An 18,011-nucleotide genomic window follows, 5' to 3' on the forward strand; every position below is an offset into this window, starting at 1 on the left:
TTTCTTCAACAAATACCACAACTGTAGCAACAGCAACAAAACCATTCCCTATGTCTTATTTCTAAATTCAAAGCCCCCTTATAGAACACAAATATTGTTTTAGATAAATGGCACCACTGGGAAGAAATGCCCTGTTCAGTGGAGAAGGAGAGTGTGAAAGTTTTCCCACTGATCTCCACAGTCCTTTACTTGGGTTTGTGACACTCCTCATCCAATCTGAGGCACATCCTGCCTGGGAGAAGCCCAGAGCCAGCACACACTTCACCTTCACCAGCCCCGAGGACATGCCTCCTGCTGACCTTACCTGCAGGGCAAAAAGACCCAGCCAGAGGGTGCCCAGCACAGAAAGTTCCCCACCAAGGGGCACTGCTCCTGCCAAGGCCCGCTCCCCTCAGGAGCACCGTTGCTTCTCACAATGTATAGCTCCACTTTAGAAATAAAACCTGGGCTGGGCACAATGGTGATCCTACCACTCTGGGAGGCTGAGGCAGGTGGACTGCCTGAGCTCAGGAGTTCAAGACCAGCCTGAATAAGAGTGAGACTCTATCTCTATTAAAAATAGAAAAATTAGCCAGGCATTGTAGTCCCAGCTACTTGGGAGGCTGAGGCAGGAGGATCACCTGAGTCCAAGAGTTTGAGGTCACTGTGAACTATGACATCATGCCACTCTACCTATTGCACAAAATGAGACTCTACCTCAAAAAAAAAAAAAAAAAGAAAAATGAAACCTGGAAGCCGGCAACATTGCATCAGATCTGTATGCCTCCATAACACACAGCAGCTCTATCTGAATGAAAATCCTCAACCGATCCAACTGCTTTCAGCCATGCATCTGGAATTTTTCTGGCATAGCATTTTTCTCTCATTTATATGTGGCTGCCTGGTTGCCAAAATATGATAGACTTGGTAAAGAAAAATGACAAAACGAATTCTGGCTGCAGCTTGCGTCCTCCAGGTAAGCCAATTCGGCAGGCATTCTGCTTGCCACCGTAGACAAGAGCCCCGTAAAAAAACATGAGTGTAGGCTAATGAGTGGACCCCTGTGAAGAAAAACAGCTATAAAGTGAATATCATTGGCAGATAGATATTTTTTGTAATTAAGATTTGGAAGAATCCATTTTTTAAAAAATTTTGCCCAATTTGATATCGCCACCTGGATGTCTAATAGGCATCTGAAACATTGACAGGTCCCAAACTGAGCTCTGTTCGGGGCTTCCCCACGCTTCTCCTGCAGCCTCCCCTGTCTCCATAAATGACCACACCATTCTCCACTACTCATTGAGAAAGTGAGGGGTCATCTTGTCTCTCTCTTCTTCTCACATCACACTTGTGATCTACCAGCAAGTTCAGCTGGGTCTCCTTTCCAGACAGACATTACCAGACTGTGACCCCTTCAGTCCACCTCTACTGTGACTGTCCCCATCCAAGGTATTCGTGCTCTCCAGCCTGGATGTCACATTGGCCTCCTAGCTGGTCTCCCTCCTGGTCACCTTCCCCTTCCAGCCTTTTACTCTCAACATAGACAACCAAGAGAGCCTCTGACTGAGAAGTCAGCCACATCCTTTTTCTGCCCAACCCCTCCCCATTTCTCCCAAGTAAGAGTCCAGGTCCTTCTGTGACTGTAGGTGCCCTGGTACCCCCAAACTCACTTCTCACTACTCCCAACCTCCCTCCCCTTCAGCTGTCTCCTCCCCACTGGAATCTAAGCTCTGTGAGATCTAAGCTGTTCATATGCTTGGTTCAAGTGCTAGGAACGAGGCAGTAAAAAGTATCACGTGCCTAGTAGTATTCAATAAATATCTTTAAGTCAAATATATATCCAAATAGGCTTAGAAAATTAACAAACAAGGACTGGTATGCTCTTGCCTAACAGGCACAGTGTAGGGGTATATGGCACAAGTACAACTTGGACTCTACCTAACAGATGCAAACAATGTAACCTAACCATCTATACCCTCACATTAATCTAAAATTGAAAAAAATTAACACAAGGCCAGGCACAGTGGCTTACGGCTGTAATCCTACCACTCCGGGAGGCTGAGGTGGGTGGACTGCCTGAGTTGATGGGTTTGAGACTAGCCTGAGCAAGAGCAAGATCCCGTCTCTAAAAAAAAATAGCCAGGTGTTATGGTGGGGGCCTGTAGTCATAGCTACTCAGAGGCTGAGACAAGAGGAATGCTTGAGCCCAAGAGTCTGAGGTTGCTGTGAGCTATGATGCCAGGGCACTCTACTGAGGGAGACAAAGTGAGACTCTTGCTCAAAAAATAAAATAAAATAATTAACAAACAAAAAATGAACTGGATGGACAAATGATATGAATCAGAGTGACAAATACAACTGAAATTCTGTTTCTTAAAGTGGTGGACTAAATGAGAACTACTAAAAAAGGTGGATTAAATATGAAAAATATCTCCTTAACTATTAGAATCAGGAAAGGCAAGCCTAACACAGAAAGCTGCTTTCTCCCAAGGGCATGTGCTGACCTGGAGGCAGCAGCTAGAGACCTACTACTTTCTTGGCCTGCTCTAAGAGGACAGGGACCAACGTCAAAGCCCCAGGTCTTCTATAGAAGCAGGCTATGATACACAGTGCCCCCTTTAGGCTTGGCTCCCAAAGTCCATACCTTCCTAAGGATGAACTAAAAGAGACCAGATTGGCAACCTGGCTTCTCATCCCCCAGCTTGGAGGGCCACACAAGCCTGCAGTTGTTTTAAGGTGATCTAAGGCTGCTAGGGCCCCAACATCCTGGCAGAAGCAAGCAAAAATTCTCTCTGAAAGAAGTTACTGCCATCTTAAGCCTCAACTTATTCCTATATGTAAAATTTCAAATACAATAACCCGTACACACAGATAAAGAAACAAGATACTAGGCATGAGAATCAGCAGAAACAAAAAAACAACACGACAGACTTATAGAGTGGAATATTAGACACGGCCTATGTCCAAAGAGACAAAAGACAGACTTCAGAACTCCAGCAGACAACTAGGTAACATTTTAAAAAATGTGAAAAATAATAAATATGCTTACACATTCTAGCAAATACCACTGAACATGTATTTACAGTGGGTAGGGAATTGAGCTTGAGGGAAGTGTTGTGACATTGGTAACCTGACCTTATCTTCCAATGAAGATGGAGGGAAAGAGGTAATCTTTGAAATAAGGGTGAGTATTCACTTTACAGGTTTATTAGCTAGAATGAAAACAGGCTGTCAGCTAGTCATAGAAATATAGATTCTTAAACCCCAAAAGGGAAAAAAACAAAGCAAGCTCTCTATAAGAGACTTTTTTAAAAGAGAAAAAAAATAGACCTAGTATCCAGTTTCATCCTTTACCATACCCACTTTATATAGCTTTATGGCAACCCCCAAATTAGGCCCAACTATTACAATAGAATCTTCATACCGCTGCCAGGCATTTTGGTTTTAAGTCTCCTGAATGAGAACAGGAACATTCAGTTGTCTCATGAAGGATGTATGCTTTCCCCACTACCAAGGATTCTCAACTCAACTCAAGAGATGCTAGAAATAACCATCATCCCCTCAACTAACAGCTGTGTTACACCCGTCCCCCTCCTCCCTCCCTCAGTCTCCCCACACTGGCTGCTATATCTAAAAGCCACAGGGCAGACTAGAGAAAAACAATTCGTCATCCCAGGTTAGGCCCACCTTCCCCACCACCCCTAGTATTCAAAGCACAGTCACTGTAGAAAACAAGCTGTCTCTGCAAGGCAGAGGGACACCTACAGGTCTGAAAGACTTGAAGACTTTTTCCAGGACTTCGTGGAGAGTCTTCTTGCCGCAGGAGGAGATGTAATCCTGTGCGAGCTGCAAGAAAGGCAGGCAGTCCTCACTCTCACTCCACACGTGCTGCACGTCCCAGGTGGGGAGGGAGAAAACAAAGACACACACGTCACAACACGCAGTGTGAGATACAGAAAGCCCAGCACGTTTTATTTTAAAAATTACATGAGTTTGAAGAAGGCCTCCCATCCTAAAGTAAAATCCATACACTCATTCTCCACTGTTTGCACCCAAGGGGATCAATGCACAGAAACCCCCCACCCAGCTTTTGAGTCTGTAAATTCACCTTCTCTGGTTGCCATTGGATCTGCTCGTAGAAAGCAAAGAGGGCAATGGGGTGGATAATGGTCACCCAGCATCTCCATTGCCTACCTTCTTGTGCAGGCTAAGAGTGGTTTTTAGACAGGAGGGAGGAGAAGCCAGCGCCTTTGCCTTCAACATCCTTAATTTTGCCTTCAGTTATGTCTGAAGTATTAATTAAGCATAGTTTGTAAGCATTAACTTGGAATAAGGCATTCTTTACCCAGACCAGCCTGTAAGTAGGGGTGATGATAAATTTACTTTTAAATGAAATGAACTTCAGGGAACCTGCAAGTTTATCACTGAGTCATCAGGAAACAAAGGCTTTGCTTTTCCTCTCTCAGAATGCTTTTTTTTGAGACAGTCTCATTGTGTCGCCCTGGGTAGAGTGCTGTGATGTCACAGTTCACAGCACCCTCAAACTCTTGGGCCCAAGTGATTCTCTTGCTTTAGCCTCTCAAGTAGTTGAGACTACAGGCACCTGCTACAATGCCCGACTATGTTTTGGTTGCAGTTGTCATTGTTGTTTTAGCAGGCCGGGGCTGGGCTTGAACCCACCAGCTTCAGTGTATGTGGCTGGCACCATACTTACTGAGCCCCCGGCGCCGAGCCTCTGAGAAGGCTTTGAGAGGGCATCTTACCCAAGCATCAATCACTTCACAATGTAACACCTACTAAGAAGAGACTGGATTTAGGTTTTATTTTTTTCCTTAAAATTGGGTGAGGCTTTTTTCCATACAAGGATATCTGTTTTCACAAATCTTTAAAACTAGGCTTGCCTCTCCCATACATGTTCAAAGATCTGGAACAAGTCCAAGACACACGCTTGAGTGATCTCAGTGAAGAAGACCCTGCTCTGCATATCTGAGCTAGGGTACCAGGATACCAAGAGAACCTCAGGGTGTCCATCAGATACCAAGAATTACTGTTCAGGGGGATCAACTGATGATAGCTCCACACAGGCAAAAAGTGTGGAGGCCTGGGAGAGAGGAAGGCATCTGGCAGGTAAGAGCAAGCCGCAGTGGCTAGGCAGCAGACGATGAGATCTATTTGGAGAAATGGTCCATGCCAAGAGCACACTTGCCTTCTAGTAATACAAACTAGGGAGGCACCGCCCAGAAAAGTACCGCCTATCACTCAATAAATATGTTTCATCTACCTTCTCAGACAGCATTTCCAAGAACTAGATCCCGATTGACTTAAAATACTGCTCAAATCCAAGTGAGAATAACTAGGTGTCAACATGCCATCTTTATACTCCAATTATCTGCTTCCTAGGTCCATTTCCGACATCTGTTACCCTCATTCCAGCAGACCTCTCGAGTGGCTTCCTTCTTCAGCTAATAAAGACAACATCCAGGTGCTCAGATTCACAGATGCATAGCTCAAATGCTCTTCCCTGTTAATTAGAGACCCTTAAAATGGTCAAGCCACTGAAATGTTGTTTATGTAACAGTTTCATATGTTGTACAAAAGTATAGTAGTACAAAGAAATTTTATATCCATTATCTCATGTGATTTTAATCAGTGGAGATTCTACAAAAACAACAAAGTCCTACTTTAGTAAGTTCTGTTTAGCATCTATTTTCATACTCAAATGCATAAACGTTCCAACTTATTTAAATTATTATCCGAGTTAAAGATGAGATTAACATCTAGCATCACACAACAAAAATCCTTAAGCCTGCCTTCTGCAGACTGGGGAAGGTGAGAAAACAAGTGAGAAGTTAAGTGCCTGGCACAGTGGACTGTACTATGGACAGTCATAAATGGATGACATAAGCATCTTTTTTCCCCTTTTGCAGCTGCAAGATGGAGAGGAATAGAGGTGCTGAGCTTTCCCCCTGTCACAAGGTCACATGATTTACACAGTAAATCAGATACCCAAAGTGACTTCTCTGAGAGCACTACCCAAGGTAGCAAGGATGAGGTTAATTCAGAAGGATAGCTGTGAAAAACTTCTATATCTACCTTTTTTTAAAAGCACATATGGGCTTTAATTTACAAAGTAAGCTGAGAAAAGCATATCACTGAAACAATAGCAGAATTGTAACATATCCACCACTGCTTGGTAATCAGTTTGTTTATTTACTTGTTTGTTTATTTAAGAAGACAGAGTCTTGCTCTGTTGCCTAGGCTGGAGCTCGGTGGTACAATCATAGCTCACTGCAACCTCAAACTCCTGGCCTCTAGCAATCCTCCTGCCTTGGCCTTCCAAAGCACCGGGATTTCTGGCATGAGTTACTGAACCTGGCCTAGGTAATTTGCTATTCCACGAAGAGACTGTGCCACGATTTCCATTACTCCACTTTCAGAGTTGTTCATTTATGACTCTATATTGGAGAAGGAAGACTTAACACCCACTAAAAGGCCTTCTGTCTGAATTTTCTTCACTTGGCTGCCCATCTCACCTCAGATTCCCAGTTTTGTTGGTTTTGTGCATTAAAACAAAACAAAAACATTTTAACTACATCCCTGTCCATGTGATAAAATGAAGGAACACAGGGTTTGGAGTCAGACAGACCTAGATGTGCATGGCCACTGAAAAGATATCATTTACTACCTGCTCATTGTATCTCATAATAAAAAGAATTCAATTTTATTTAAACTGCTTCCTTCCAAAATTAATTAAGACAGATGGCAAAGAGTCATAGAATACAAGACAAGATGACTTAAAAAATTAATCTGCAGTTAGAGGGAAGAAAAGGACAAAAGAAAAATAACTGAGGCTGAGTGCAGTGGCTCACGCCTGTAATCCTAACACTCTGGGAGGCCAAAAAGGGAGGATTGCTTGAGCTCAGGAGTTTGAAACTAGCCTGAGCAAGAGTGAGACTCCCATCTCTACTAAAAAATATAGAAAAATTAGCCAGACATTGTTGCAGACACCAGTTGTCCCAGCTACTTGAGTCTGAGGCAAGAGAATTGATTGAGTCAAGGAGTTTGAGGTTGCTGTGAGCTATGACACCACAACAGTCTAGCCTGGGGCAACAGAGTGAGACTCTATCTCAAAAAAGAAAAAGAAAAAATTATGGAAGGAAAATTTAATAAGATAAAACCAAGAGTGAGACTAGGCCAAACACGGTGAGGTATAAGGGCTTGGCCACTTGCTACAGAAGGGACAAGGATTGGGTGCTAGAGCTTTCTAAGGGGCACAATCAGTCCTTCAAGGTAGTGTCCACAGATAAAACAGACCAGCTCTTCAGGAGAACTGACAAGCAAGGGGCTGGGGCCAGGAGTGTTAGGAAAATGTGGGAGCTCATTCCAAAAGCATAGGGGTGCAGGGAGACTATCTGGGGATAGGGCTGAAGTTTCTAAAAACAAGATCTGGGATATAGTCCTGCACAGACAGGCACTGAAGACCCAGAGTCCTGTGCCACTGGGCGTGGCCATAACTTCAACTTGGAAAATATTTTAAGCATGTGTCACCAAACACCCACTTTGGCCAGGAAAAAACTATATCAGGAATCAGAGAACCTCTAGCTCTGAACAATGCAATGCCCTGGCAAATACAGATTTGAGTACAGAATGTGTTGACTTTCCAATAGAAAAAGTTAGTAGTTAGGAAAGGGCAGACAGCAGACCTCCCAGTGACCAGAGGAGAAATGGCTAAGAGAGGCTGCAGGAAGTAGAGGGAAGCAGGAGTCTGGAGGTTAGGGGTGCATGGGAATCACCCCGAGGCTTATTACAACACAGAGTGCTAGATCCCTCCCCCATAGTTTCTGATGCAATGGAGTTTGGGGAGGCTTAGGTGGCTGGTTCCCAGAACACACTTTGAGAACCATAGGCAGAGGCAGAACTTGGGCTAACTACACATTTGAAGGGGAAAGAAGGGGTGGCCTGACATTTGAAAATCTCTCCAGAAGAACTTAAACAGTTGCCATCTCTGACTACAACCAACTGGGCCTCACTGTACCTACACTGAATGGCCTACTCTTTCCTACAGAAATCCCTAGTATGAGTTTTGATTTGCATATAGGCCTTCTTTTGATGAAGTCATGCCAGAGTTTATTATAAAAACGTGCCCAGTTTAAGACAATATAATCATATTGCCTGCAAATGGGAAGACAAGCACCTGTTTTTTAGAGTATAGGTGAGAATATCAAATTTATCAAAAAGTACAGTATTAGATAATCAATTCAATCCTATAAAAATTTGGGGGGGGGGTAAAATCTGTGCTCCTGCTATTTGTGACATGCTGCTGGGCTTCCCTGTGAAGCAGGCTGGAGATGGCTGGGGAGTTAAGGACACACCTCCGCTTCCCTCCTTGGACACAGTAATCTGAGGCCCTTTGGGGCCCTTGCTCCAGGCCTCTCTCTCACTGTAGTACTAAAGTGGGGTTTCCTGCCACTCTCAGTACTGGGAAGTCCATTTTGAATTGGTACAGTACAGCTTAATTCCCAAACTGATTCCTGTTCTCAGAACAGACTGCAGAAGATAAAAGATACCACCACATCATGCCTCACTGTTTATGTGCAACGGGGGAAGAACATGGTTGGCTAAGCCTACAGCCAGCCTGCTCTTTGTGTACCATTGATCTGTTCCACCAGCGTGGAAACTGAGGCTCAGAAAGGCTGCATAATTTGCCTGTGATCACACAGGGAACAATGGGCACAGTAGAATGTCAGCAGAGGTGCACATTTGTTCAAACACACTCCATGTGAGATGGTTAACCTGAGCCTCAGTGCGTTCATGTGTAAGGCACAGAAAATAACTTTAATCACAGGGCAGTCGTAAAGATTACAGGGGACAACCTGCAGAGTGCCTGTTCTTCAGCAGGGACCCAATAAATGTTTATTCCAATCTGTCTGAACTCAGGTTTACCATCCAAGAATATACAAAAAACGTATCTTTTCCCCTGAAATCATCTGTGCCGTATAGTCCACATGCTCATTCACATACATTCCTCCTCATCTGCCCCTCAGAATTATACTACAACATAATTAGCCCCATCTGACTGGTGAGGAAACTGAGGGTACAGTTTAAGTCAGGCAAGAAGGTGCTTTCTCTCCACTATACCACCATATAAACATGACTCAACCTGAAGTAATATTTACTTTCTTCAAAATGAAAAGGTTATTTGGTCACTTAGTTTAGAATAAAGCCATGCTCAGGAAAATATTATTTATGTATACGTACATTTACATAGGTATATATGGGGGAAAATATATAAACACATAGAAAATTAGACCACACAGTCCTTCCATAAGTAAAGCCTTTTTTCTGTATAATGATTGTTATCTTTGTTTCTGTATTGAAGAGGGATTAAGCTATACAAAATGTTAGATCCAAATATGCCTCTGATGGGCTGACAGGAAAGAAAGGCAGGACGGTAAGAATTCCTCCCTCCCTTAATCACTGGCGTCCAGGCTGCAGGAGGCAGGTGGTGCTCTTTGTTCAGACAGTCCATTCCTCCTGGTCCAGGACAAGGAAAAAATGCAGCTGGTGTTCCTAGACCCAGGAGTGCCCTCTGTCCATCTGGCACATGAGTAGCTTCTGACACCCCATTCCAGGCTTGACCTAGCCCTCAGGATCTCCCAAGCTGGCAGAAAAGGGGAGAGCTTTTGGCCCCCCCACAACAGGGCCAGGAGCCCTTCCTGTCATGCCTGTAGAGCCAAGGTGGGGAGAGGGTTCCCTGAACTCCCTCCACACACTGGCAACTTTGTTTTATCCCAGGTCCTGACCAGGGCCATCCACAAGAAGCAGTCCTAGTTAGGGAGGTCATGTGGAAAGGGACAGCATGGACAGCATGGCCTGTGAACAAAACTAAGAAAGAGTGTCTGAGCGCCCCAGGGAGACCAAAGTGGAGGGAAAATCAAAAGAAGTCTGTTCCTAGGCCCTTGGAGCTACTGGACTGTTCCTGCCTGGGGTCATTCTACATAGTAGACAGGACAGGCCTCTGGGCTTGTGGTCAAGTCCTGGCTCTGTCACTTCTTAGGGGTATAGTCCTGGATGAATCCCTTAAACTTACTGAGCCTCAGGTTCTTTGCCTATAAAATGGGGATAATTATACCTACCATACTGAATTTTTGCGAGGCCCAATAAGAAGCCCCCTGTACCCTGTCAGGGTTGGGTCCCCTGCTGTCACTCCTGTGATATTATGTATTCAGTATAGCACTATGCTTCAAGTTTCTCTACCATATAGTAGAGCTGGTAGGAAAGTTAATAAACCTTGCTATGCCTCAGCTTCCTCATTTGTAAAACAGGAATAATTTTAGAGACTTCCTTGAAAGATTACTAAGACTAAATGAATTCATATATGCAGTGTTTGATATGTAGGAACAGTATCTGATACATAGGAAAGTAAACATAAGTGGTAGTTATTATTGTCATTCAATGTTGAATTTTTTTTTTTTTTGAGACAGAGTCTATGTTGCCCTTGGTAGAGTACTGTGGTGTCACAGCTCACAGCAACCTCAAACTCTTGGGCTTAAGTGAATTTCTTGCCTCAGCCTCCCAACTAGCTGGGACTACAGGCACCTGCCACAATGCCTGGCTATTTTTTTTTGTTGCAGTTATCATTGTTGGTTAGCTGACTCAGGCTGGGTTTGAACCTGCCAGCCCCAGTGTATGTGGCCGGCGCCCTAACCACTGAGCTACGGGCGCCGAACTCAAAGTTGAATTCTTAAAATTTAACATCTGTCTTTTAGTTTCTACTAGATTATAATTCACTCATTCATTCTTATGACTATGTATTGAGCACCCCTCGTGTTCTGGCACAGTTACAAGTGCTGGGATACAGTGATAACATAGACAATGTCCCTGTCCTCATAGTCTCGTGGGGGAGGCAGAAAACAAAAAGGAAAATATCAAGTACCACAAGTGTTTGATAAAAGAGGGTGAGGAGAGAAAACATGGTTAGTAGAGTTTCTTCTGAGCCTTAATGGCTTAAAAGAACCAGCCACATAAAGATCTGGGGCAGGAATATTCTAGGCAGAGAAATTAGAAAGTACAAAGGTGGGCTGGGCACAGTGGCTCACGCCGGTAATCCTAACACTCTGGGAAGCCTAGGCAGGTGGACTGCCTGAACTGAGTTTGAGACTAGCCTAAGCAAAAGCAAGACCCCATCTCTAAAAATAGCCAGGTGTTGTGGCGGGCACCTGTCATCCCAGCTACTTGGGAGGCTGAGACAAGGGGCTCGCTTAAGCCCAAGACTTTGAGGTTGCTGTGAGCTATGATACTATGATGCTCAACCCCAGGGCAACTAAGGGAGATTCTGTCTCCAAAAAAAAAAAAAGAAAGAAAGTGCAAAGGCCTGAGGCAGAAATGAGCTGGCTTGTCTGAGAATTAGAAAGGCCAGTATGGCAGGAAGGCAAAGCATGTGGGGGATTGAGGGCAGGGCAAGAATTTAGGTTCAATTATATTATAAAAATGGTGGGAAGTCAGTTTAGGCAAGATGGAGAGTAGTGGTAACATGACTACTAAGTGGAGTCTGATTTAGAATGGGATGGGAGTTACAAGCAAGGAGTGATGAAAAAAATGATAGTACCTTAGACTAGTGTGACAGCATGAGGGGTGGAGAAAAACAAGCGGACACTGAATATGTATGTATCTTTTGGAGGTAAAAGAATTTTGAAGAATTGGTTTCAGAAAGTGATATAGTAGAATTAAGGATGTCCCTTACTTTTTTGGCTTGAGCAACTAGATGACCTACAGAGAGATAAAAACAGTAAGATGAGCTATCATTGATTGAACACTTAGTACAAGTTAGCCATCGTTCTCAACCCTGTCGGGGAGTCCCTAGTATAACATCATCCTCCCCACGTTAGGTAGTATTCTCGAACCTCAAATAGCCATTGTGGAATGCAAGGGAAGTACTAATACTATGTTCCCCATTTTACAGATTTAGAAACTGTGGCCTAGAGGAATTAAATAACCTTACCAAGGTATGCAGTAACAAGGAGCTAGGGTGCAAACCCATGTAGTCTGACTCTAGGGCCTGTGTGCCTAACCTTTACACCACCCTCCCTCCTACCTAGGTAAACTGGCACTTGGAGGGTGAGAACAGAGATCCTACTTGTATTCTAGATAGCTCTTGCCTGGTACAGAGTAAACATTCAGTAAATGTTTGTTGAATGAATGATATGAACACACTTCATAAATTCAGAAATGCTATGCAGAAATATTCTTATTGGTTTCATTTTTTGTTTGTTTTGTTTTTGAGACAGAGTCTCACTCTGTTGCCCTAGGTAGAGTACTGTGCTGTCATAGCTCACAGCAACTTCAAACTCTGGGGTTCAAATGATCCTCTTTCCTCAGCCTCCTGGGTAACTGGGACCATAGGTACCCACCACTAGCCAGGTACAATGCCTGGCTAGTTTTTCTATTTTTAGTAGAGATGGGGGTCTCACTTTTGCTCAGGCTGGTTTCCTTCTCCTGAGCTCAAGCAATCCGCCTACCTCACCCTCCCAGGATGCTAGGATCACAGGCGTGAGCCACCACATCCAGCAGATAGTCATCTTGTTAATAAACACCTCAAATAACAGAATTCCACTCATCTCAAATTTTTTCTTATGCTTAACCTAATTTCCTGGGAAAAGGCAATGAACTGACAGAGGACACTTACTGGAGGCAAACAGCAGCTTGACAACCTGGCCTGGGAGAGATTCAAGAAATTTAGCTAAGAAAATTCCCTCGTCTGACATCTTATATGATATTGCCTCCAGGAAATCTGAGAAAGTTCCATTCTATGCAAGTAATTATTCCATCATCCCATCTTTTTTCTTTTCTTTTCTTTTTTTCTTTTTTTTTGAGACAGAGTCTCACTTTGTCATCCTCAGTAGAGTGCAAGTGCCCTGGCTTCATAACTCACATCAAACTCAAACTCTTGGACTCAAGAGATCCTCTTGCTTCAGCCTCCCAAGTAGCTGGGACTATAGGTGCCTGCCATAGTGCCTGGCTATTTTTAGAGACAGGGTCTTACTCTTGCTAATGCTGGTCTTGAACTCTAATCTCAAGCACTCCACCCATGTCAGTCTCCCAGAGTGCTAGGATTATAGGCATAAGCCCCTACATCCAGCCCTCCTCACCTCATCTATCTTCCTATCTATTCCTTCTAAATTGTCAGTGAATGAACAGTTGAACACTCTGAAGCATTTTCTTCCTGCAGGTGGGAAAATATTTAAAATAAAGGCCTGATATAAATGATGGCTCTAAATGATGGTTTGATATACAAAGTCAAGACAAGAGCCTGCGTCTTCTTTAGCCCACTTATTCTCTTTGAAGTCATTTCTCTGGGGATCTCTCCTGCAGTCACAGCAGGAAGTCTGTGTAGGATTCTCCTCCATCAAATCTAGAACTATGCATGACTCTTGCCCTACTTTACACAAAAAAGAGGGGGAAAAGACACTAGCAGACTAAGGAAGACAAAACTGAAAGGGACCCTAATCAAACTAGTTAGCTGGATTCTGGTGTTCCTTCCCTATATCCCAGGGGCTTTCTCACACTTTTGTACTGGAGTGGATCCCTTTTCAAAGCTCCCCACTCCTTCCAGTAACAAAGGGAACTTCCCCCTATTTTTAACTACAGTGAAGATGAGCTCACCGGTATTAACAGTTCATTAAGTAGTCTCTGAGGGGCTCAGCCATAGCTCAGTGGTTAGGGCGCTGGCTACATACAATGGGGCTGGTGGGTTTGAACCTGACCAGGCCTGCCATAACAACAATGACAACTGCAACAAGAAAATAGCTGGGTGTTGTGGTGGGCGCCTATAGTCCCAGCTACTTGGGAAGCTGAGGCAAGAAAATCGATTAAGCTCAAGAGTTTGGGGTTGCTGTGAGCTGTGAGGCCGCAGTACTGTACAGAGGGTGACACAGTGAGATTCTGCCTCAAAAAAAAGAAAGGTTCCGGTGATGGAGGCATTCTGATGAACCCCATTTCACAGGTGAGAAAACTATGGCTCTTATAAAGATGAGGCAAGCTCTAAACTCTGGGTGACCCCAAGTCTCTGATGTGTGGGGCCTTTGCTATGGGTCAGGGACTGTTACATGCTTTTATCTACACGAACCCACCTAGGTGCTGATATTATTATGCCCGTTTTTTTGGATGTAGAAACTGAGCTCAGGGAAGACGTCCGACAAAAGTCACAGAGCCAAAACTCAAATCTGGCTGTCATCCAAGGCCATCCCTCTTCTAGGGTACCCTGCACCTGGGCCCAGATGTCTTCTTCCCCTCCACCAGGTCGGGGTGGTAGGAGGCACATGGTTTATTTTTATTGGCCAGGCGTGCACAAGTCTTCACCTCTCCTGGACCAAGAAAGGCTGTCTTGCTGTCTAACTCCTTCACGAACTTCCAGTGGACAGTCAGGCGCATACGGCTGCCGGGACCACGGGCCCAGCTTTGTCTCCCCCCACCTGAGGAGCCTGCACCAGGCCACGCCTCCGCACCGCCTCACCTCAGTCCATGGGGCGGCAGCAGTGCCAGCCCCAGGCTCAGGCCGGAGACCACACGGTAACCCGCGTCCACAGCCGCCTCCATCTTACATTTGGGGACCATTATTTATTCCCCGTCCTTATAAACACTTCATGGAGGGCCATCCTCATCCTGACTCCAGTTTGGATGTCTGCCCTGCCCTCCGCATCCTCTTCCTAAACTGCCGTTGTCAAGAGCCCAAGTGGGTGCAGGATGCAAAGTGGAAGGTCTGGACACCTCAGTTCCAGGTCTCGGTCCCTCAGTGCCAGGGGTGGGGAGATTCCCCTTATCTGGAAAAGCCGATGATCTCCGGCAGGACCTCGGCCACCGCCTCCGCCGGACAGGACCCACCTGGCCACACACATCTCACTTGCAGCTCAGAAAAGAGCAATGGGAGCACAGGGGGAAAGAGGGATAGGCGTGCCTGTGTGTGTGTGTGTGTGTGTGTGTGTGTGTGTTGGGAAGTATGCGCACGCGCGCGTGCGTTTTTAAGATCCGGGGTGTAATTCCGCAAAGAAGGTCCAGGAGATCGGGCACCGCTAGTGTGGACACAGCTTTGTGTCTAAACGGGCAGCGCAGTGAATAACACAGGGTCGGGGAAGCTGGGCTCCTCCAGGAGGGGCAATTCGATGAGTTGTGTCTGAGCATTGGGAGGGGAGCGGGATTCCTCACCCGGACCGGACGCCTGGGTGTAGGAAGCTCCGGACTTTGGATCCTACGGCAGGGTCAGTGAGCACCAACCTGGGCTGGTGTGATGCGGGAGGACACCTCCGAGATGCTCCAAGCTAGTCATCAAGCACCGGCCGCAGGATAGTGTTCTCGAAACAGCACCGCAGAAGGGTAAGGGGCGGACCCCAGAGGGACACCACACCTCCCAACTCAACCTTGCTCCCCGGATCCTAAGGGTTCACAAGGCCCGATCTGGGCGCAGACACCGCCGCGCCGAGCCCGGGGGCTTCCCCGGCGGAACCAGGAGCACCCGGCGTGCGGCGACGAGAGGGTTACGCCCCCTCCCCTTGGTGCCCACAGCCTCCCCACCACGCGGGAGCTCCGGCTCCCGGACGCGGCCGCGGCGTCCACACTCCCGTCTGCTCCCGCAGTCCCTCCCCCAGGCACTCACAAAATTGTCGCCGCAGCCGTTGTCCGGACACAGCACGTAGAAGGAGACACCAGGGTCGGCGTAGAAATCCATCCTGCGCTCAGTCTCCTCGGTGGCGATGAGCTCGAAGGGCGTGTTGGAGCACCATTTCTCCGCAACGTCGGCCAGCTGCTGGAAATCCATCGTGGCCCGCCGCGCCCGCCGCTCCCTCAGCCTCGGCGCTCGGCGCTCGCCGCCCGCTCCCGCCCCCTCCGCCTCCCGCCCGCCGCCCGCCCTCCTCGCTCCTCGGCGCCCTCCTCCCGGGCGGGCCGCGCGGCGCAGGGCGCTCGGCTAGGCTCGGCGCTGGCTCCCGGCGGGCGGCGGGCCGGGCAGCTCCGCTCCCTCGCGGTGCCTGGGCTGGTGCCCGGGGGTACTGTTTACACGCGGTGTGTAACCCCAGCGGGCGGCGGCCGGGGACAGCGCGGCGCCGCGCCCGCGGCTCCGCCCCTGCCCCGCCTTCCCCCGCCCCCTTTCGGGCCACTTGCAAGGCTGGCGCGGCAAAGGGGGACAACGCTGCGGCGGAAGGGGCGGCCGGCACCTCCGCAGATCTCTCGACGTTCTCCTTCGCTCCTGTCCCCTTTTATTTTCAAACCAACCCGGAGCTTTCCGAGGCCCAGCCAGGCGCAGGGCCGCCTCGGACCGTGACGTCATGGACCCCAGCCAATCACCGGAGCCGGAGGCCTGCGCCGCGGCCTGCGAGGCCGGTGACGTCACAGCGCGGGTCCGAAATCAGCGGCTCTGAAGGTTTCCGCGAAACATTGTGGGCTCCTAACACCGGGGCAGCGATTATGTGGAGTTAGCTTTCTCCCGAGTGCGTTTGAAAGGCAATGGAGGCGACAAAACTGCAATAACTTGGACCTTGTCTAAGGCTAGCAGTGGAAAAGCTAAGAAAAGTCTAAGGAAAAGAGAATTTTTATTTTTGCAGAAATCAAAGTTCTGTCCTCCAGTTGATGTAAGGGAATGTCTCCCTTTAATGCATTTACCAGACAGTAATATTAATGTCCATTTGGAGAGGAAGGGATGTGTGTGTTTGTGTTTCGCGTTACATAAAGCTGAATATTTCTTAGAAGTAAGCATCATACGACTAGCTTCACTATTACCCAGCTTGAATTCATATTCCATAACCTAAAATGGTCAACTGCTGTTTTGGAAGAGGAGAAAGTACATTTTCAAACAATAATGGCCCAGCGATTGCACCTGTTGATTGCTCATTGGTTGCTGGATACGGGACAGGCATTACTGGATTACAGAAAATGTCTTAAGAGTCCCCGCCTGCAGGACTTGAATACTGCAAGTAGAGACGCGTTATAACATTCTTTTAAGTGTGACCTCTGAATCAGGCATGGTGCTAGCCCTGGGGATATAAATATGAGTAACATGTGTCTCCACCCTCAAAGAGCTGGCAGATGAGCCAAGGGACACTCCCCACACGATGAAACCATTGAACAACATACTCTTTAGTCAATGGAATAGATATGATGCTGGAAAGTTTTCCACTTTGCACATTTATGCAATAGGAATTCTTTTCTCTTGACTCTCCTTAATGAACCAAAACTTCATTCCTATAGTGAAAGTAGACATTCCCTTTAATTTCTTGGTGGAGGAAGAGGTTAACATGGTGCTCAGCCCCAAGGCATCTTGGACTGAGACTTTTCTGATCTTTTTCCTATTGGGAGTCGTCCTTAACTAGGTTAATGCTTGTAGTAACAATTTCTCTACTTTGTAACTTCCTATATTCCTTTAAAACAAGTCAGTTCTGTGAACATTTATGAACATTTACTGGGTACCAGATGAAGGTGCACACAGCCTAGTTTTTGCCATCAAGGATTAGCAGACGGTACATGGCAATACAGGTGCCTGCCACTGCCCCCAGAGGCAGGTCTTGCTCTTACTCAGGCTGGTCTCAAACTCCTGAGTTCAGGCAATCCACTCACCTAGGCCTTCCAGAGTGCATGAGCCACTGTGCCTGGGACAAAGTTATATTTATTTATCAAATACCTGTTGCCAGAAAATGAAAAATTCTAGGCTGGGCACTGTGGCTCACACCTGTAATCCTAGCACACTGAAAGGCCCAAGTGGGGGGATTACTTAAGCCCAGGAGTTCGAGACCACCTGAGCAAAAGTGAGACCTCCATCTTTACTAAAATTAGAAAAACTAGGTGGGCATAGTGGTGGGTGCCTGTAGTCCCAACTACTCCAGAGGCTGAGGCAAGAAGATCACTTAAGCCCAAAAGTTTGAGGTTGCTGTGAGCTATGATGCCATGGCACTCTACCCAGGGTGACAGAGTGAGACTCTGTCTCAAAAAAGAAAATGAAAAATTCTGATGATGAAAAATAGAACTCTGGATGTGAAGCAATTTCACAA

General features: G+C 46.5%; 1 protein-coding gene across 2 annotated transcripts in view; it reads right to left on the bottom strand.

The window, feature by feature from the left end:
- Positions 1-16,234, bottom strand: part of MTURN (maturin, neural progenitor differentiation regulator homolog) — a 29,473-nt gene extending 13,239 nt beyond the window's left edge. The window contains exons 1-2 of one of the 2 annotated variants that reach the window (XM_053553556.1): positions 15,629-16,234; positions 3,745-3,825 (exon numbers count right to left, since the gene is read on the bottom strand). In XM_053553556.1, the coding sequence (XP_053409531.1) occupies positions 3,745-3,825; positions 15,629-15,790 (243 nt within the window). In that variant the 5' untranslated portion in view covers positions 15,791-16,234. Of the gene's footprint in view, positions 1-3,744; positions 3,868-15,628 lie in introns of both variants that reach the window. The other variant, XM_053553555.1, reaches the window with a different exon arrangement.
- Positions 16,235-18,011: the final 1,777 nt, after the last annotated feature.

The sequence above is a fragment of the Nycticebus coucang genome, chromosome 11, assembly GCF_027406575.1.
Source record: "Nycticebus coucang isolate mNycCou1 chromosome 11, mNycCou1.pri, whole genome shotgun sequence".
Classification (NCBI taxonomy): Eukaryota; Metazoa; Chordata; class Mammalia; order Primates; family Lorisidae; genus Nycticebus; species Nycticebus coucang.